General features: G+C 44.8%; 1 protein-coding gene across 4 annotated transcripts in view; it reads right to left on the bottom strand.

The window, feature by feature from the left end:
- Nucleotides 1-19,908, bottom strand: part of Mcc (MCC regulator of WNT signaling pathway) — a 365,744-nt gene that overhangs the window by 39,049 nt on the left and 306,787 nt on the right. For all 4 annotated transcript variants that reach the window (XM_057788580.1, XM_057788582.1, XM_057788581.1 and 1 more), the window contains 4 exons: nucleotides 17,710-17,916; nucleotides 4,374-4,520; nucleotides 3,255-3,344; nucleotides 1,960-2,108 (listed from right to left, as the gene is read on the bottom strand). In XM_057788580.1, the coding sequence (XP_057644563.1) occupies nucleotides 1,960-2,108; nucleotides 3,255-3,344; nucleotides 4,374-4,520; nucleotides 17,710-17,916 (593 nt within the window). The remainder of the gene's footprint in view (nucleotides 1-1,959; nucleotides 2,109-3,254; nucleotides 3,345-4,373; nucleotides 4,521-17,709; nucleotides 17,917-19,908) is intronic.

Here is a 19,908-nt window from a genome sequence, read left to right as displayed (position 1 = left end):
TGAGTAAGTATGTTCCCCTACTTCAAGGAAATCTGAATCAAAGGCTAGCATTTTTTTTTTAAAAAAAAAAAATAGTATTAGGCCTTTAATGTTGAGACAATCAAATAACACTTATTAGGAGAGTATTTCTAGGAAGCTCCAGGCTCCAGGACAACAGGGCGAGGGCAAAGGGCAGGGTCTGGAATGCTGCCTTTGTTAAGTAACTGCTCTGGATTTCATCGCTTCACTTTCAACTTCAAAGCCTTCATTTTCTTCATTTGCAAGAGACTAGCCTTATCCTCACAAGTTGAACATTAAGAGGTTTTCTGTGAGCACCCACTGTGCTGCTGAACGCCTAACCTGAGCTTCAAGGACTAAACAGTACCAATTCTTTGTTCTCTCCTGGGAGTGTATCACTGAGAAGAAAGGTGCCTCCCCCAAGTTCAGCAACAAAGCAGACCTTTGAAATCCCAGAGAAGAGATCTTCAGCCAAGGCTGAAGACTTGTGAAGGCTGAAGGCTTGTGGGCACAGGGCCCCCGAAGGCTTGTGGGCACAGGGCCCCAGAGGGCATATGGCTTCGTTCAATCACAAAGGGCAAATCTCCTTCAGGTCTAAGCATTTCCAGGCCAGTGGAGAAAAGTGTTTCCGCCTTGTTTCTAGATGACCATCAGGACTGCCATTGTAAAGGACTTTGGATTTAATATGGAAATCTTTTAATTTCAAGATATAAAATTGATGGGGCTAAAGAGATGTTCAGCAGTTAAGAGCACATACTGATCTAACAGAGGATCCAAGTTTGACTCCCAGCACCTGTAACTCTTGCTCCACAGGAAGATCTGATGCCTCTGACCTCCACGGGTCCCTTGTCTTCACGTGCTCATATGCACACAGACATAGACATGTGTACATTAATTCAAGAAAATAATCTTTAAAATGACCTACATCACCACATTTCCTTTGTTCTCCAGAACTAAAACAGCTTCATATCAGGGAAGAGTAACAAGCTAGTTTGAGTTATTCCATTTTGCCAGACACAAGAGGAATGGAATTCAGCAATGGTAGATGGGAATTAATGTTCACATTCCTTCTTGATTAGCTCATGCACCTTCCAAGCTCTTCCTGTGCTCACTAAAGACTGCTAAGTCAAGGCAGTCACATCACTCTTGGAGACTGTTCAACAGACCATTCCTCTATCATGGCATAGTCTGAGTCAGGGAGGTTCGCGGGTTTGGCTATGGTACTTCTTAGCCTTTGAAGTAGCTGCCTCATTTCTGAGATGACACTCAAGTTTGTCTTTGCCAAGAGGCAGGAATGCACACTACAACTGTCTATAGCAAGAGACTCGAGAAGAATCTATGAAGCTATTATATGGCAAACTCCAAATCCAGTTAGGATAGGATGTAGGGACATCCTATGTATGCTTGAGCATAAAGAAAATCAGGAGAGAATTGCTCAGAGAAAGCAAAGAATTAGACCAACATGTGGGGCCAATGTCAAAACTGGTTCCAGCATACTGCCTTTGCTCCTTCTGGCAAACACAAGCAGCCCCAGACCCTTACTCAACATTCCAGGACTTCCCACTGAGACTCTGCAGCACAGGCTCTTACATAGTCATCTATGACCTACTGGACATTCTCTATGGATTGCTCCCAGGACTCACTAAGTACACAAGGTCCAGAGTGAAATGAGAAGGTGGCGCCTCTTGTTTCTAAATTATTAAAGATTAAGAATAGTAATAGGAGAGTCAGGCAGGATGTATCTGTGGAGCCTTCCTAAGCATGAGGCCCCAGCATTGTGAAGTTGACCCTGACTGCCACGAGCACTCCTCCATCTCAGTCCCACCAGCCTTGCCATCTCACTGCAGGTCACAGTTCACAAGACAATTTGGATGAACTTTTATAAACAATGTGGTGGTGGGGTTGGGGGGACGACGACAGCTCCCACCCCACCCCCAGTGAAATATATCAGATTGCTCTCACCTATTCAGCCGTTCTGTTTCCACCTCAAACTCTCGAATCTTGCTTTCGGAGATGGCAGATCCGTGTGAGTAGAGTGTTTGGAAAATTTCCTGGATGTTGGAGCAGTCCTGAAGAGAGTGGGCCAGGTGTTCTGCCACGCTGCTGGAAACCTGCGCAAATGAACATAGTTGCCTACAGAGATGCCAGGTCAGAAACATTGGTCCCCAGGCACAACTTACACAGACAACAACGTAAAGGCAAGAGTCTTGAAGAATTTGGCACTAGTACTCTTCTGAGTCTGGTGGGTCTCGGTTGGTATAATTTGAGCATAAAAAAATGGATGTGAACATATTATAGGAAACAATGGGCTCAGACCTGCACCTCCTCAGTAAGTGACGCTGGGAACAACAAGCAAGGGAAGATCAGTTTTCTTAGAGTCCTGAACATCCTGGAAGTTAGATACAGTCTGGGCTTCCTTCTCTTACATAGTCTCTGGTGGCTATGGGCCGAAAGAGAGGCTCTTCCCTTTATCCTCACAGTTTGGTTTTGACACAGAATCTGAATGCACGTGATTTTTGATCCATGTAAAACTTCAAATTAGGAAATAAAAATGAGTGTTTGGGTTTTTCGTTTTGTTTTGTTTTCTGTTATCTCCTCTTGGCCTAGGATCAAACAGCTAGCTCTCCCAGCTTCACCATATCAGAAACCATACTCCTTAAAGAGCTGGAACTCTTCCCTTGTCAGCGCCCCAGCCATCCATCTTACTCCCTGGAGGTTACAGGCTCTACCCATCAAGACTCGCATACTGGGCAGGCAGGTCCTGTCCGTTCTCTGCTCTACCCGTGAAGACTTGCATACTGGGCAGGCAGGTCCTGCCCGTTCTCTGCTAGCTTTGGACCACACTTCAAAGACAGCTTCCACCCTCTCTGGACAGTGTGTTCCATTCCAGATGTATGCGCAGAGACACAGTTCTTTGGGAGTCTTGCAACTCCTGGGGTCTCTGTGGGGCAAGCTGATAAGAAGCAGATACTTCAAGACATTCACTGGCATCATCAGCAACTAAATGTATGTTATCTCTTTTTTGGAAGATTTCACATGTGTGGGAGTTGGTGTGTGGGAAATAGGAAGAGATTATCTCCCTTAAAACTGAAGTAGCAATTCACCATTTAGAGGCTTACCACATTTCACTGTGCCCCAATTTATTATATAATTAACTGATAAATTGGAAGTGAAAAACATTATTTCTATCTTCTAGGAGCCATGGTCTATGCGACTGTATTGGGTTCTTTCTTTCCTTACGCCTTGCCAACACTCACCCCAATGCTACTGATTTCTGACCCCAGGACTGGTCGATCAGATGACGATGATTCGGATCTTGTCTTTGATAGCTTCACTCTCTCGGCAATCTTTAAAATAAAATAAAAATATCGGAAAGTCCACATCACTCCCCCACATAAGTTCAGTCCATGCTTACACAATTGTTAACATGTCAACTACAGTAATTCAGCCAAACACTTCAAAACAATTCATTGGTTCAACCATAAACTTAAAATGGGGTTTCTTCTCAACCTCAGCACATTTGGGGCTGGACAACCTGGGGACAGGAGACCATTCTGCCTGCTGTAGGCTACTGTGCAGCATCTCTAGACTCCAGCCACAAGATGCCAGGAGCTCTCAAGTTGTAACCATTCAAAGTGTTCCTTAGGGGGCAAAAATCACTTGTGGTTGAGAAACACTGGTTTCACCTAACTTACTAAACTCATAGGATGAGAAACCGCTTCACTGTGGAGACCATCAGGGCTGCCAGGCAGGAAGACATCTGCCATTTATACCATGTGACAGGTTCTTTTTAGCAGACTGTACAAAAGCATTGTGTGCTGTGACAGAGAACAAGTGTTTAAAAAAATGTATTTCTTTTCTTTTTTCTTTCTTTCTTTTTATTTTTTGTGACAGTGTCTCACTATGTATCCTTGAACAGCCTAGAACTCAGTGATCCTCCTGCCTCTGCCTCCTGGCTGGAATTATAGGCATGCAATTCCCCGCTTAGCTCTGTAATGTATTTCTTTTTCTGGCATGGCTATCAGTCTTCTGAGGGGGGAAATTAATGCTTCATCACCCAGGGTCCCCTAAGGGCTGAACCTTAGCTCCTTGAAAGCAAGTACCCATCCACTGCGGGGTCGCACTGGACAAAACTCTCCACAAAGGCTTGTCAGCTCTGACATTTTCCAGTAGGCTGATTAATGAGAGTTGCTATACAGGTTGCTGCTCAGAGAGACTTAAACCTATTAGTGGGTTATCTCGCCCTGACACTCAGTCCCAGGGGAAGCCCCTAGGGTATGTACACTGATCTGCCTGCAAAATGATGGGCTCAGCCACAGCGGGGATTTCCAGATGAGAAGTCTTCCAACCCACCAGACTCATCCCCAGGAGCTCACCTTGGCAATGGGGATATCATTGCTGCTACTGCTGGTGCTGAGCTCTCCGGTGCTGGGGTTGATCGGGCGATTGGCAGAAGTGAGGCGACCAGGGCTAGAAGGTCCAGTGGCCTGGACACTCTGCAGTCGAGTTTGGAGCTCTCGGACCTGAAACCAGAACCCCTTTAGACCAAGTTGGTGGTTTCCCAGGTTAAAGGGCAAAAGAGCCGGACAGTCAAGGGCAAAGTTTCCAGCGGTGATGCTCAGCTGGTCACGTCCACTGAAACCACTGTATCACTAAGTGGAGCTGGCCAGTCATCTGTTACTCACAGGCAGGAAGGAGAATATGGGAACTAAGCGAAGGATGCTCCAGTCCAGGAGGAGGCGCACCGTTAAGGAGCGCTTGTTCAGATAGCAGAGACGTTTCTGATGCTGCGGTGGGTGGTGCAAATGAGGACGTGATTTCCAGTCTCAGGAAACTCAGAGCTCACATATCAATAGAGAATAAGAGTCTTAATACATACACACAAACGCTGGGAACATTATCCTCAAGTGCTCCGAGGCAGCGGAACTTAGAAAGACTGTGCTTCCACCTGAAGTTACTCCAGAGAGTATGGAGGGGTATGTAGGTGATAGGAGAGCTGGGCTCCACTGGGCCCCACAGGAGAGCATGTCAGGGGTGGGCTTAGCAGAGGCATGGCTGGGGTAGTGTGGGGTCAGGGAATAGAATTACATGCACCGTGTCTGCAAGATATGCAGTACTGGACAAACTGTTACTTGAGACAGGGGCTTGGGGAGAGTGGTGAGGCTAGGATGGAGTGGCAGTGAAGCTACCAGCAGCTTTCTACCAGATAGCCAAGGCTAGGAGCATCCCTAGTACAGTAGGAAGGGACATCTAAGTAGCTGAAGCATAAAATCTCGGTGGATAAGAGCACTGACTGCTCTTCCTGAAGACCAGGGTTCAATTTGAAGCACCCACATGGAGGCTTGTAACTATACAGACCCTGGGGACCAGATACCCTGTTCTAGCCTACATAAGGCACCACTCACACATGTGATACACAGGCACACATGCAAAGCAGCCATACACATAAAATAAAAAAATACATAAAATATGGCACACTAACACCACAATGGATATCTAAATCTCACTCATCTGTGATTACTGCTCTGTGACCAATAAGGTGAGAAATTCCCCAGTAAACGGGGCAGTTGCTACCTTTCTGATAACCATGGGCACACCTTTATCATCAGAGTACAAGGACTATTATCCAACTTGCTTATGCAGCCAAGAAGATCTTTTTTTTTTAAAAGATTTTTATTTATTAAGCATACAATGTACTGTTGGCAAGGAAGGCACCAGGTCTCATTACAGATGGTTGTGAGCCACCATGTGGTTGCCGGGAATTGAACTCAGGACCTTTGGAAGGGCAGGCAATGCTCTTAACCACTGAGCCATCTCTCCAGCCCCCCCCCTTTTTTTTTTAAAAGATTTTTATCCAAGAAGATCTTGAACTTCTGATTCACCTGTCTTTTCCCCTCGAGCACTAGAATTACAGGGGAGCACTACCAAGCCTGGTTTATTACACTTCGGGTTGACTGCAGCACCCAAAAGTTATTACAAATGAAGCATCAAACTCAGTCACCAAGAAGTCACACACTTGGACATTTAGAGTAGGGTTTTCCAACCTTTATGGTACACCAGATCCCCCTTACAGGGCTAGTCAGAAACCTAGGTGGTAGAGCCCCATCCCAGTGGTTCAGATTTATCAGTGCTGCATGAAGCCAGGAATCTGTACATCCAATGAGCTCCCCACAGATGTGAATGCTGAATGTCAGGGAAGCATACCTCGAGTGGCTGACCCAAGGCTACAAAGCATTATAGTCTCACAGACAGACAGAGCAGAGCCAAACCCCAGTGCTTGTTGTCAGCCACAGCCCTTCCAGGCAAGGACACAGAGTAGAAACCCAGCCCCCCTCTCTAAGAGCTTCTCTTATTATTGAATGTCTAGGCTATATCTACTCTGCTATCTTGGGAGCCAAAAGTAATTGAAATTTCAATAATTCATCAACATATTATAAGCCAAAATAAGGAAATTCCCTTGGAGCAAATTGTATTCAATAGTGAAGCCGATCAAAAAGAGCCTAATGCTTTGTTGTGGCTTCCAGGAGCTCAGACTTGCTGGAAATGTGCAGTGTCCCCACAATACAGCAGTCAGAGGGGCGAAAACAGGGTACAGACTGGGCCACCTCAAAATGTTGCAGACTGGGCCACATCAAAACAGGGTACAGACCGGAAAGACACATGCCTGCCAGAGTCAAACACAATTCCTGATGGGAGATTCTTTACAACAGTCCTTAACAAACCAAAGGCAGTGTCTGTGTGGAGGCTCTTCAGGCCACTTGGCAGAGCAGGAGGGCCCATGCTTGCACCATGTGCCCAGGCAGCTTCTCTAGTGGAGTCTATAAGGTCCTGAATAATTAACAGAGTTAACATCACTCTAAAACCTACATCCAGTCTACACTGAGCAGAAAATCATCAATGGCCTGCTCCTAGAGCACCCATCAGCCCACTCATCTTGCCTTGTTTGTTTGCTTGCTTCAGTTTTTTTGAGTCTATATCTTATTCTTTTCACCCAAACCGGCTTTGGATCTTACAGCAATGGCCCTGCCTCTGTTTCTCCAGTGCAAGGATTCATGCATGAGCCACCATGGTTTGCTTTTGAAAAACACAGTCCTAGCAAATATGTTAAAACAAATAAAAAATGACCTGGGTTTTAGAAATCTTTGCTTTTCTAATCATAAAGGTACTGAGTGTTGAAAGTGGAAAAGCTACGTAGCACTGCAAGTTAAAACAGAAAAGGTTCGTATGCCCCTCCAGATTGCTCTCAAACAATTGCTTCTAGTCATTTCCCATATATATTCATGCCTTTAAATAATTTCTAAATCTATACCTTTTTATCTTGAAAGCTAGAGACCCTGTGGAAACTAAAGGATGACAAACACCTTCCTTTGGGACTATGCCTTTTAGCTTAATAACAGTGTTCATCAGCAGGCTGAGGTGGATGAGAAGCAATGAGGTTCCCAACAGTGAAGAAGGACTAAGACAGTAAGATGTGCTCCAGCGCCCACCCAGATGCATGGGGATTTCGCCCCTTCACATGTGGATACCCTGGTGGAGTATGAAAGGAAGATTATCTTCTGACAGAATTTCCTGGAGTGACTGCAGTGTTCCGCAGCAGCCATGTCTACCATGGTAGTACCAGAAGCATAGGATGTGCAGTCACTTGCAGTGTGCCTAGCTTACTCAAGGAGATGAATTTTATATTGTGCTTGATTGGAATTTATTTAAATTCAAACTTGAATAGTTGTATTGGCTAGTTGGTACTGTATTGGTCAAAACAGCTGTCTAAATATTCAAGGAAATTAAACAGCTGTCCACTCTTGAAGCTGGGTGGTATCATAGATCATGGAATTTTTCAGTGCAGTGGACACATAAACTACATACACACACGGTTCCTTCCCACCCCCCACTCCCAGGGAGATCAGCCAGGGCTATGTAAATAAATAAGGAGATAAATAAATAAATCACACTGAAGGAAGCCGATCAGAGATACAGGCATACAATAAGGGATTCATGGTTGGCTAAGGTCTAAAGAGGAGTGGACATGGAGACAAGGGTCATCTCTAGAGGACATGGTCAAAGGTTCAGTAGAGGATAGGCAGTGCAGGGCCTGCTCAACTGGGAACAGGAGAAGAGGGCATGGCAGGTAGAAGGAAGGGAGACTTTGCAGAAAGAAGAGGGGGCGGTGGTGGGACCTGCAGAACTCTCATCTCGTGGTGCATTTTCTCTGCTAGGTCTAGTGGAGTGAATTAACAGATGTCCAATGTGAGGAAGGGGTGTGACCAAGGATAATGAAGTAAGGAAAGAGGCGGGGTGAGCAAGCTTACACCATAGCACTAAGGGCTCAAATCAAGTCAAGAATGGGGAGATGCTTTCTTCAAACTCTGGACATTTTATCAAAATAATAGGAAAGGGTAGAAAAGAAAAGAATATGTGTGGGACATTCATAGGAAGAAAGACGAAGCCACTGAAAGAAGAAACAGAACACTGTGTGGTACATCTGAAGGGAGGTGGCCAGTATATCCACAAGACGGGCAGCAGGGATTAGATTCACGCTGGCATACTCCCCCAGGGACAACTATGAGAAGCAGGGCTGAAACCAGCTGTCCAAAGGCTGCTGTTCCAGTAACAGTGCACCAGACAACAGCATGAGATGGCCTTGGCTAAAACCAACAGACACTCCTATTAACAATGCATGGAAATGCTGCATGGCAAAGATACCATGAGAGAGGGACTCATTGCCAAGGTCAAAAGGAAAACAGCAAACTCTCTAGGTGCTGGACACAAGAGCTGACATTACAGTGGACAGGAAGGAGGACAGTCGGGAGGGCAAGAGACAGGGAACGGGTTCTTGGGCCAAACAGTTCTCTGTCCAGCAAAGCCTGAAGGTTTCCTACCACACCTGTCTGTGGAAAGTGAACACAACACACTGCTCTATAATCCCAAAGACTCCTCTGGAGCTATGAAGGGGAATCTATAAGAAATCAAAGCACCAGACTAGGTGTGGTGGCACATGTCAGTAACCCCAGCATTAAGAAGGCTGGAGAGATTGTGTTCAAGCTGACCTTGCTCTCTATAGTGAGGCCCTACCTCTAAATTAGTATATCAAAACCTCCAAAGACAGGGCACATGTGGGTTTCCAATACATGGGCTGCAAATCTGTACCATCTATCCTGTATACTGCAGAACCTCAAACACATTATCATCTAACACTGGTGTGTATTGCCAAGCCTCCTCCTACCTCTTAGGACACCAAACTTGTAACTCACCCAACCTAGTGTCACTAGACATCAGAAGACTGGCGCTTATGACCAGGAAGCTCCAGATGTGGAGTGACAGTTGTAGGGAGGAGGGAAGGAGAGAGGAACTAGCTAACACAGAATAATCTGCCTCGGATAAAAAGACAAACACCAGACTGTATTACAGCAGATAAGTCCGAAAAAAGATAAAATAAAAGGAGGAATTTTTATGTACAGTAAGAAGTAATATCCCCAAAAGAACCAAGTGTTGAGCCTTCTTTTTCTCTTTTCTCGCACTCAAGTCTCAGTATGTCGCCCCTACTGGTCTCAAGTCTGAAACTCTGCCTCATGGGCCCCGGGATGACACATGTGGACTACCATATCAAGGCTGATGTCAAATTCTAAAAGATTGTCCTTTATGATGGACTCTGAGGCCAAGAGTATTGGTCTGTTTCATTCACTACTGCAGTGCTTAGCATTCAATTACTGACAGTCTTGAGAAAATTCATCCAAATGCAGCTAGAAATCTAATGTACCATAAAACCCAATACTTGGCAGTCTGTGATCTACATCCTCATTCCCTGTATAAAACAAACAGAAGTTGAGAGAGGAGGTGGTCCTGGGTCATCTGAGCCATGGGAGAAAGGAAATAGAACTGTCAGGTAGAGTCTTGAAGATGCTGTGTGGCTTATCTGGAAGCTGGAGGGAGGGGCAAGGTTACAGAGGGCAGTTGCCCATGGCCATTGTATAATTAGGGGGTTCACTCTTTCCTCTGCTGTATAGTTAGTTAGGGGGTTCACTCTTCCCTCAGGCTTACAGAAGTCCACAGTCGTGCTGACATTTGAATGTAAGTGAAAGTAACACATTTTAGATTTCTGACCACCAGAGCTGGATGTTAATAAATTTGAGGTGTGGGGTATTTTGTTGAGACCCAGTCTCGTTATTTCTGCCTAGCCTGGAACTCACGAGACCAGGCTAGCCTCAAACTCACAGAGATCAGTCTGCCTCTCCAACTCAGTTACTGGGATCAATGACATGAGCTACCATGCCTGACTAAATCTTTTATTTTTTAAGCTACTGTGTTGATGGTAAATTGTTATTATCATCCATAGGGAATAATCTAAGTAATCTAAGTAATAATAACACTCGGTTGTTAAAAAAAATTGATCTCTTAGAAGTTGAGAGTAGAATGAAGGTTGTCATTCTACTCGAGGTTAGAGAGCCTGGAGGTTAGTGAAGATCATTTGATCAGTTGTTGTTAGGGAAAAGAAGTTCTTGTGTGTACTGCATGGAAGGTGATTGTCTAAGTCACTTTTCTATTTATGTGATAAGACACCATGACCAATACAACTTATAAAAAGAAAGTGTTTAATTTGGGGCTTATAGTTTCAGACAGAGAGAGTCCATGATAGCAGATCTAAGTCATGCAGCTGAGATCTCACATCTCAGAGAAAGAGAGACTGAAAATGGCGAGAGTTTCTTCACAACCTCAAAGCTCAGCCCCAGTGACATGCCTCTTTCAACAAGGCCACACCTCCTAATCCTTCCCAAATAGTTCCATCCACTGAGAGCCAAGTATTCAAAGGTAGGAGCCTATGGGGGTTGTTCTCATTCAAGCCACCACACAGGTAATGATTATGCTCCCTATATTTCAAAGAGCTTGAGAAAGGATTTTTAATTTTTTTTATAAAATTTAAAAAAAATCCCCGAGAAGACATGTCTAACCTGACTTCACGTTACTCAATGTATATGCACTAAAGCACCACATTACCATAAATACATTTTGCATATTTTAATGCAACCAAAAATTTGACTAATAATAAAAACAGATTTAACTGCAGATGGTTCAGCAGTTAAAGTACTTATCACACAAACAAGAAGGCAGGGGTTTGGGTGCCCATAACCCAATAGATTCAGGGTAGAACAGTGGCCTGCCTGGAATTCCAGCTTTGCAAGGTGCAGAAAGAGGATCCCAAAGCAAGCTGGGCAAATTCTAGGTTTGACTGAGTAAGGGTGATCAAAGATATTTGCTGACATCCACCTCAGGCTTCCACACTATACACACGTGCTCACACACATTCACACACACACACACACATGCACGCGCACATACACATCACACATACACATGAGGAAAAATAGACAAAAATAAAGCTGAGTGTAGAACGGTGCTCACCAGGGGCGGGAACAGGACCCGGGAGGAGTGGGACCCAGTAGGGGTGGGTTTGGATTAATAAAGGGAATACTAAGGTACAGTGAGGAGTCAGAGGTTCTGGCATGCTCTTACAGCATATGGCCACTACTGGTGACAGTTGTATACTGTGCATGTCAAAGAGCTAGAAGAAAGAATTTTTGAGTACTTCTACCATTAAGAAATCACAATCACTTGAGGATACAAATAAAATTTAAATGAATTTAAACATTACCCAGTGTTACATATTTCAAAATATTACACAGAATCCCAGCCATGGGTATAATTTATTAACATTTTTATGTGTTAGTTACAAAGGAAATTGAATGATTTAAAAAAAAACTTTTTAAAGTTTTGGGCAAAAAGAAAGGCACTTTCAAAATGATATATTGACTGCTTGCAGATCTTCGCTAACAGTTTTCTAAGACACAGGCTTAGACAATTAAAGCAGTGGGGAAGAGAGCAACAGGGAGGGGTAAGGATGAGCAGCGATGTGAAACAGACATCCTCTGTGTTTCTGCAGAGCAGACAGACTGGCAAAGCAGTCAAGAAGGCCACCAGCAGACCTGATCAAAGAGAGAACTTATCTACCCAAGGACTCAGCATGTAGACTCCAGAGAAATCCCCAAAGCACTGACCTGTCCAAGGCACTGGGCCTCTAGCGTGTGTTTTCGGGAAGCAGAAAGCCTGGGGGATTTGGTGGCCATGCAGTCAGGGTCATAGCTGGTCACATAGAACCTAAAAGCTCACGGACACATCAGAGCAGAGGTACGCAAAGCCATATGAATAGATCTCAGTCTGTGCAAGGAGGAAACAGGGGAACATGGTGGGGACAGCAAGAAAAGACACACTTGTGTGAAATAAAATAATGCACAGACAAACTGAATGGAGAAACGGAGATGAGACTACGAGAGGAAGAAACCAACTGAAAGAGAAGCTCGCAGAAACCAGCCAGGACAACTCTAACCAAGAAATACAATCTGCTGATTTAACTCAGGGTCCAGGAACAAATTACAACAAAAACATGAAAGAAAGTTAATCTTATAAAGACCAGAGCCCAGAGCAGACAGAAATCGAGATGATAGAGATTAGGGAATCAATGTTGAAGTTGCCACAGACTTCACAAATATCCTATGGGTGTACCCAGAAACAGCTCCTCAGACAGGAGGCCCAGAAAGTGTGATGCTGGAATGAGGATAACACAGGCAATTGTGTGGGTAAGACAAATGCATCGGTGGCTTCCATCAACTATGAGTGTGGGTCCTGGGTGAACGGCATGCAAGAATTAAGAGTGGCACCAGGGTCCCAAGTCGGATAAGGAATATCATTAGCCATTAACAAATGAGCTTACTTTGAGGTTACGCATGGCCGTGTTCACAGGTTGCTGCAACCTCAGGCAATTAGGTTGCAATGCATGGTTTTGTCATATTGGAACTGGTGTGGGAGAAACAATTCCTAAGCTACAGAAGGACAAGACCCAGTAGCTCAGAAGAGTCCTACATAACACTTGGGGCAGTCTATCCCCATATGCAAGGCTGCCTTCTTTGACTCCAGGGTGTTCAATTTGGCAGTGAACCACTTTTGAAGTGGAGATTTTAGAAGACTCTTCATGGAGCCTTCAAATGAGAAATGAGAATCCAAGTGTCGAAAATACAGATTTATTCTTAGGAAGTTAACTTACACGATAATTTAAGCAAGTGCTGTGTTATCTCCGATAGCAACTGGAGGTGGTTAAAACAGACCACAAACTAGGAAAGGAAAACACAAGCTGCTTCCATAGCTCTGGGGTCTGGCGGGTGTGATCTCCTTTGTTCTTCAGCCCAGGAAAGCACCCAGATCTGGCTACCCAGGAGAAAAGGGAAGTGCTCTGGTTGATTTCTTCCCAGATTTCTAATTCTCTGACAGTTCTTTCCTTTATAGTTAAGAGCTAGCCCTGGGCAACTGCACAGGTACAGCAAGGGCAGGGATGGAGGGTCAAACACAGAGGTATTACCTCAGTGTCTCCTCAGCACACGTGAGCAAAGCCTTCCTTGGGACCACTCCCAAAGAGGTGGCCGAATCAGAGCTCTGAGCAGTCTCTGCCTGAGGTCCCACATACAGCTTCTCACAACAGGGAGGAAGTGTGCTTCATCAGCAATGTCCCACCGGGCTCACGACACCCAGACTGACAGAGTCTTCTCCTAAGAGCATTTTGTTTTCTCTCAGTACCATCTTAGGGGGCCAGAAGAGGAGATTTGTTGAGACCTGTGGAAGCTGACAGCTGTGTCACTATTGACAGCCAGTCTGTGCGGGAGGAAGAAACAGAATGGAGAACAGGGTGGAGGGGGACACGAGAAAGCAGTTTGAGGAAGAAATCAGGGAAAAGTGCATCAAGAAACGAGGCTGCTTGTGGGGCTATTAGCTAACATCACCTGTGGAGCTGACCAGAGAGGCCACACAGAAGGGGGACCCCGTGGAGAGGGAGGTGGAACTCACTTCAGGACACACAGGGAACCTAGGTAGAAGGCAGGGGAAGGGAGAATTGTTACCACGACCTTATGCCATGGATATGCACACTTTCTAAAGAATATAAGACTTCCGAAAGGGACTGCTGAGGTCTGTTTATTTCAAGATTATTTGATTCAACAGAACATGGATTCACTGACATTGTGATTCCAGAAGTCTTGTTCTGCCAGACTGGGGAAAGAATTGATCATTTTGGCTTCATGGCAGCTGACCGAAGCAATTTAGGTCAAAGGAGCAAACAGTATGGAGAATCTGTACCTTGCCAGCACATGTCTCTTTGTGTGTACTTCTAGGCCCATGGTCGTTCTTCTATGCCTACCACCTATAACACTGCAATGACTCTCCAATAGCCCTGAAGCCAGGGATTGTATCCAGTTTATCACTGTGACCCCTGCCTGGCCAGGGAAGACTAATCATTTATGTAGAGTACAAATGAATGAAAGAACAAAAGATTTTCCTTCTTGAGTCACTAATTCTAGCTTGAGGAATTTGGATCCACTTTTGTAAGTATGAGGAAATAAGGGGCTATATTACAGTGCACTCAGAAACAAATGATTATCTCATTTAATAATGAACAGAGACCAATAATAATAATATTGGCCTGCTGTCCCTAAGTTATTGTTCTGCCAAGTCGCCCAATTTGCTAACTGACTCCATTACAGACCTTAATTTAATTAAATCTTGGGCAAGGCTCAGAAGACCTATGGAGGGCACTTGGTTTAATTGCAGGCAGGGGACAAGCACCAGTTTCATTGATCTCGTCAAAGTCTAAGCAATGAAGATGAGCAAAGGGAAAATATGTGGCCCGAATTGCTTTTCAGGCAACATTGATGAATTGTGAGCTCAGAGCTGCAACAGAGACAGAAAGGCAAAACAGTCATAGATTATGCACACTCAGAGAGACCAGAAGGAAATTAAACTTTATTCCCTCTCAAAGACTAAGACCAGGCAAACATTAGACCACAAGAGACAGACCCCTCTTTGGGGAAATAACATGCGCTGGGTCATGTGGGCTGGACGTCTTCCAGTATGTAAAGTCTAAAAAAAAAAAAAAAAAAAAAAAAAAAAAAAAAAAAACCTAACATTCAAAAGCATTTAGAAAATTATTTAAGATTCACAACTGTCTAGAAGTGAAGTTAACCCAACTCCAGGGTAAATATTCAAATTCCAGAGGACGTTTGAAGAAATAATCCTTCAAACTTTGCTGTTTGGAGATAAATGAGGTGCACATTATATAAATTATATAAAATATAACAAAGGCACAAACAAAAGGGTAAAAACTGATACAAATTTTGACTGAAATGTGTATGTGCTCACATGTGCATATATTTACCCTGAATCGTCATTGTCAGGGTTAGAGCTATTCAAACACCTACGGTGTCTTATGATAAAGAGAAGATGTGAAGGAAAACCTTCCATATCACTCAATTTCAGTTTCATTTAAAGCAACTGGCTTTGCTCATTTTCAAGCATTTACTGCATGCTGACCACAGTGGAGTTTACTCCGGGAGTGTTATTTAATCACCCTGCACTGGTATCATCATCATCTTCATGATGAAGCAAACAGGCCCTGACAGGCCAGGGATCTTGCCAAAGACTCACAAGCACCTTTGTAGGTCAGACTGTGATTCCAAGCAGTCTGCTTCTGGGGCTCTAGATCTAGAAAAAAAGCTCTGGATGGAGGGGAGACTGACTTTTTTTTTTCCTTGTTAGTTACAACCAAGGGCTCTTTATGCTTCACTAACCCATGTTAGAGGGGAAAAAAATGTTTTAAATCACAATATATGGTAACAGTGAAGCCAACATTTCCCTTGCAAAACATGCACCATCAGCATGCACATTGTAAGAACAAGCACACACTTATTAGACTATCAGTCATAGAGATCGGGAGTGTGACCCAGGAAATTACAGGTGGTGTAGGCCTCCATGCTAAGTCAACTTTGTCAGGATCCTCAGACACAGCCTCTGCTGACTGAGAGGTTTACAGCCCCCACGTGTGTAGGGAGTATCAGATACAGCTGGGTTCTAGAAACACGCTTCTCTGAGTTCAGAGAGATGTTGTCTAGATAGAGGCAGGAGAGTGGCTCCTTAATTATGACATCACCCACAACGAGGGATAGAGCTGACAACCTTCAAAGCCAGTAATTTATTCCATATCTCCACCCAGTGAAAATTAGGAATATTTACAGACAGAGTATAAACAGAATGATTGGAAGTAGAGATAGCTCAGCAGTTAATGCTGGCTTACTGCTCTTCCAGAGGACCAGAGTTCAGCTCCCAGCACCCATGTTGTAATCCCAACTCTTCTGGCTTACACTACAGGCATTTGTACTCTCTCAAGGGCAAATACTCACATATGGGCATGGGCACACACACACACTCTTACATAATTAAAATAATAAAAACATCTTTAAAAACCAGAATGATTTACACACGCCAACCTTAATGAAGAACAAGTTACTTCCCAGGTTAAGGAGACACAGCAATGTTAATGGTCCATTAGCCTCCTACAAGCCCCTCATCGAACTCCACGTGCTGAATCACCAGGCAGAGGACAGCTGGGGAGCCACTTCCTGTTCTGCCTCAGTTGAGACTGAAAGGAAAGTAAGCTTCGCAATTCAAAGTGAAGTTGAGAAAGGATGGTTTCTGATAAAAGAATTAATTCTTCCATCCTCAGTCCAATCACAGTTGACAACCATAGCCGGACAAAGGAGAACTCACAGGCCCTGCCAGGTGAACGCGCATCTTTGGAAAAGTTGGTCCACTGCTTCGCTGTTGGAACACCAGCATCTTCAGTGGCAGACACATGTCCTGCCACTGTAGTTTTCAAACCAGTGTGGGTCCTCTTGGGGATACCAGGGCATCCCTGCCACTCCCTCTCATACACCTGTACAAACCCACACATGTGCACACTACAAAAATGCACATGTATCCATGCATACAAGCAAGTACACAGTCACCCGTAAATGCATACAGTTATAATAGCTTTTTGGTTTGCTTGTTTCTCAAGACAGAGTTTCTCTGTGTAGCCCTAGCTGTTCTGGAACTAGTACTGTAGACAAGGCTGGCCTCAAATTCATAGAAATCTGCCTACCTCTGCCTCCCAAGTGCTGGGATTAAAAGTGTGCACCTCCACTACCCAGCAAGAAGAGATTTTTATATTATTCAATATAAATGAGAGGAACTACTATACAGTTAAAGAAAAAATGTGGAAAGAATTAAAAGGAAATGTCTATGTTTTCCAATTATGAAAATATCAGATTGTATTTTTTTAAAAAAAATTATTATTATTTTAATTTTTTGGTTTTTCAAGACAGGGTTTCTTGTAGAAACCTTAGAAGACAGAATTTCTCTGTAGCTTTGGAGCATGTCCTGGAACTAGCTCTTGTAGACCAGGCTGGCCTTGAACTCACAGAAATCCGCCTGCCTCTGCCTTCCAAGCACTGGAATTAAAGGTGTGCGCCACCACCGCCTCCATCAGACTGTCTTAAAGAAGATTTAATTGAGCTGGTGGAAGATGCACACACCAACAGAGGAGAGTGAGACCTGATGCCCTGACATGATTTTGCCATCTGTGCAGATGTAGGATTCCTGAGAAGAGTGTTTTTATAATCTTAGCTCTACCCTAAGGATCTTTGATGAATGATTTCAGAATTGGAACGACCTAGTGATTACCAAGACCGAGATTCCTTACGATTCCAGGTTCTAGAATCCTTGCCTCAGATGCCCTTGGCTCTGCCTGCCCACCTGCCCACCTGCCCACGCCCAGGCCGAAGCCAGGACTGTCTGAACACTCACCCTTCTCCGGAGCCTGTCCCGCTCCTCGCGGATGGCGTTCATGGTGGCCTTGGTCCGGTTCAGCTCCTCTTCTTTGCTGCACAGCATTGCTGTCAGGCTTTCATTCTCTTCCCGCAACCCAGCCAGCTCTTTCTCCCACCGGGACCGCTCCTCAGCCAGGTTGGGATACAGGTCCCGACCAAGAACTCCCTCAATCTCCTCCACCGTCTGAAAAACACAGTCAAACATCAAAGCCATGCTAGCGCTCTTGCAGAAAGGGGACAGGAAGGAGCTTGTGAACCCGGGAGTGGGGTGGAGAGCCCCATGTACACAGTGACACTGCTTTGGTCATTCTCCCCTCAGATTCAGAGGATGCCGTCACTTGCCTGCATTGTAGTTTGTACTACTCAGCAGTCCCCAGAGTTAAGGACAACAGGATCCCCTCTTGGTGCTGAGTCTGTGTGCATGGTACCCACACAATGTTGATTTTCCTGTAGGAGCTCCAGAGCTGGTCAATTTGCATCGAGGCAGCAGGCCAGGGAGTGATCCCGATAATGCAGTGACTAACACAAGGTTACAGGATGTGCACAAAGTCTAATTGCAAGTTTCCTAAATTACAGGTCTTCCGTGAGCCAGCTCAGCAAGGAGGCAGGTCATATCACCAGTTCGCGCTCCGGATGTCACACGGGCATTTGGATAGTGTGAATGAGGTGCAGCCCCAGGGTGGCAAGGACAAAAGTAAAGCTTTGGTGACAGGAAAAGCGTGGGCCCTTGTCCTCAGACAGCAGAGATGCATAGCTAATGAAATGGATGTGAACCAAGTAGAAGAAAATCTTAATAGTATTTGGAAAGTTCTTTCAAAATTTCCATTTTAGACACATGACTGAAGGATCGGGAAGATACATACAATTAGGAAGACCGTTCTCTGCTTGCTCTAGGAACTACTTGTTCATATTGTCCTTTACAAAGAGCATGGCCCGGCTGGCTTTTAAACAGAAGGGGAAAGGCTGAGCAGAGGAAACACATAATGATGAGAAACGGAAGATCCCCAACACTAAAAGACACAGCAGCGGGTCACCCACGCCAGGTCCCTAAGGAAGACAGGCATCCAAACATTGTTGCCTCTGTCCCCATGTGGTGCCTTGTCCTTCCTTTCAAATCTAGGACAGTCTATTTGGCTCTGCTTTCTCCGTAGATAGTTACCAGAAATCTTTGTCCGTCCCTGATGCTGAGGCCAAAGCTAGCCCCCTAGACATCAATACAATCAAATCTGGGACTTGGGAGACTCCAGAGAAAGAAGCACCAGTTAGTGACTGCTTCCCCTCATGGCAAATCCTAACACCTATGCACTGTGACCAAGATGAAGACAAGTGGAGAGAAAGGCAGCTGAACCAGACATGCACTTTGTGACTCATCCGCAGGCACTACCACCCTCTTGGGCAATCCGGAATTCTTCCCGACAGAAACTGGGGGCTGGACTGTCCCTTCACATAGGTTCCCGTAAGACACGGCACTGTGGGTGGCAAGGTCACTAAGCCATAACGAAGTAAAAGAAAGACACCTGAGGCCCAGGATCAAGAAGGGCCTGCCTCTCCCAATATTCCGAAAGAGGCAAGGCAGTGCACATGCTATGAGTTCTTTTTCTCACTCAGTCTTTTCTCAGAAGAAAGAGGAAAATACGTGAAAGGCGTGGTCAAGATCCAGATACACTGACTGGGAATGGGGTGACTCAGCCAGACCCTCATCCCTCCCTCCTCCAACAGCACAGACTGCGAGCTCACAAAGATGGGTTCTAGAAACCTTAAATCTGTAAGAAAGCATCTAAGGGCAACTTGCAACAAAAGAATACTATATAGCAGCTGGGTGTGATGGTGCATAACTCTAATCCAGCCCTTGGGAGGCAGAGGCAGGTAGATTTCTATGAATTTAAGTCCCCTTGGTCTACAGTTCCAGGTGAGCTAGGGCTACATGACAAGACCCTGTCTCAAAAAGAAAAGGAATGAAAAATAGTATGGTGGACCACACTGAAGTGACGTAGTTTAATGCTACTAAGTGATGATTTCCAAGTAAATCACCCTTTTTAGTGAAAAGTCAATGTTGATCATTGTTATGCTCGCCCCCGACGTAATTTAGCTCAACAAATATTTATAGGGCTCCTGCTTCTAGCTGATGGCTCAATATGCTTGTATGACTTTCAGCGACTGATAGGTGTTCAAGAAA

This window comes from Chionomys nivalis, chromosome 14 (genome assembly GCF_950005125.1).
Source record: "Chionomys nivalis chromosome 14, mChiNiv1.1, whole genome shotgun sequence".
Taxonomy (NCBI): domain Eukaryota; kingdom Metazoa; phylum Chordata; class Mammalia; order Rodentia; family Cricetidae; genus Chionomys; species Chionomys nivalis.
The sequence above is the reverse complement of the archived record's forward strand: the minus strand, read 5'-3'. Positions and strand labels throughout refer to the sequence as shown.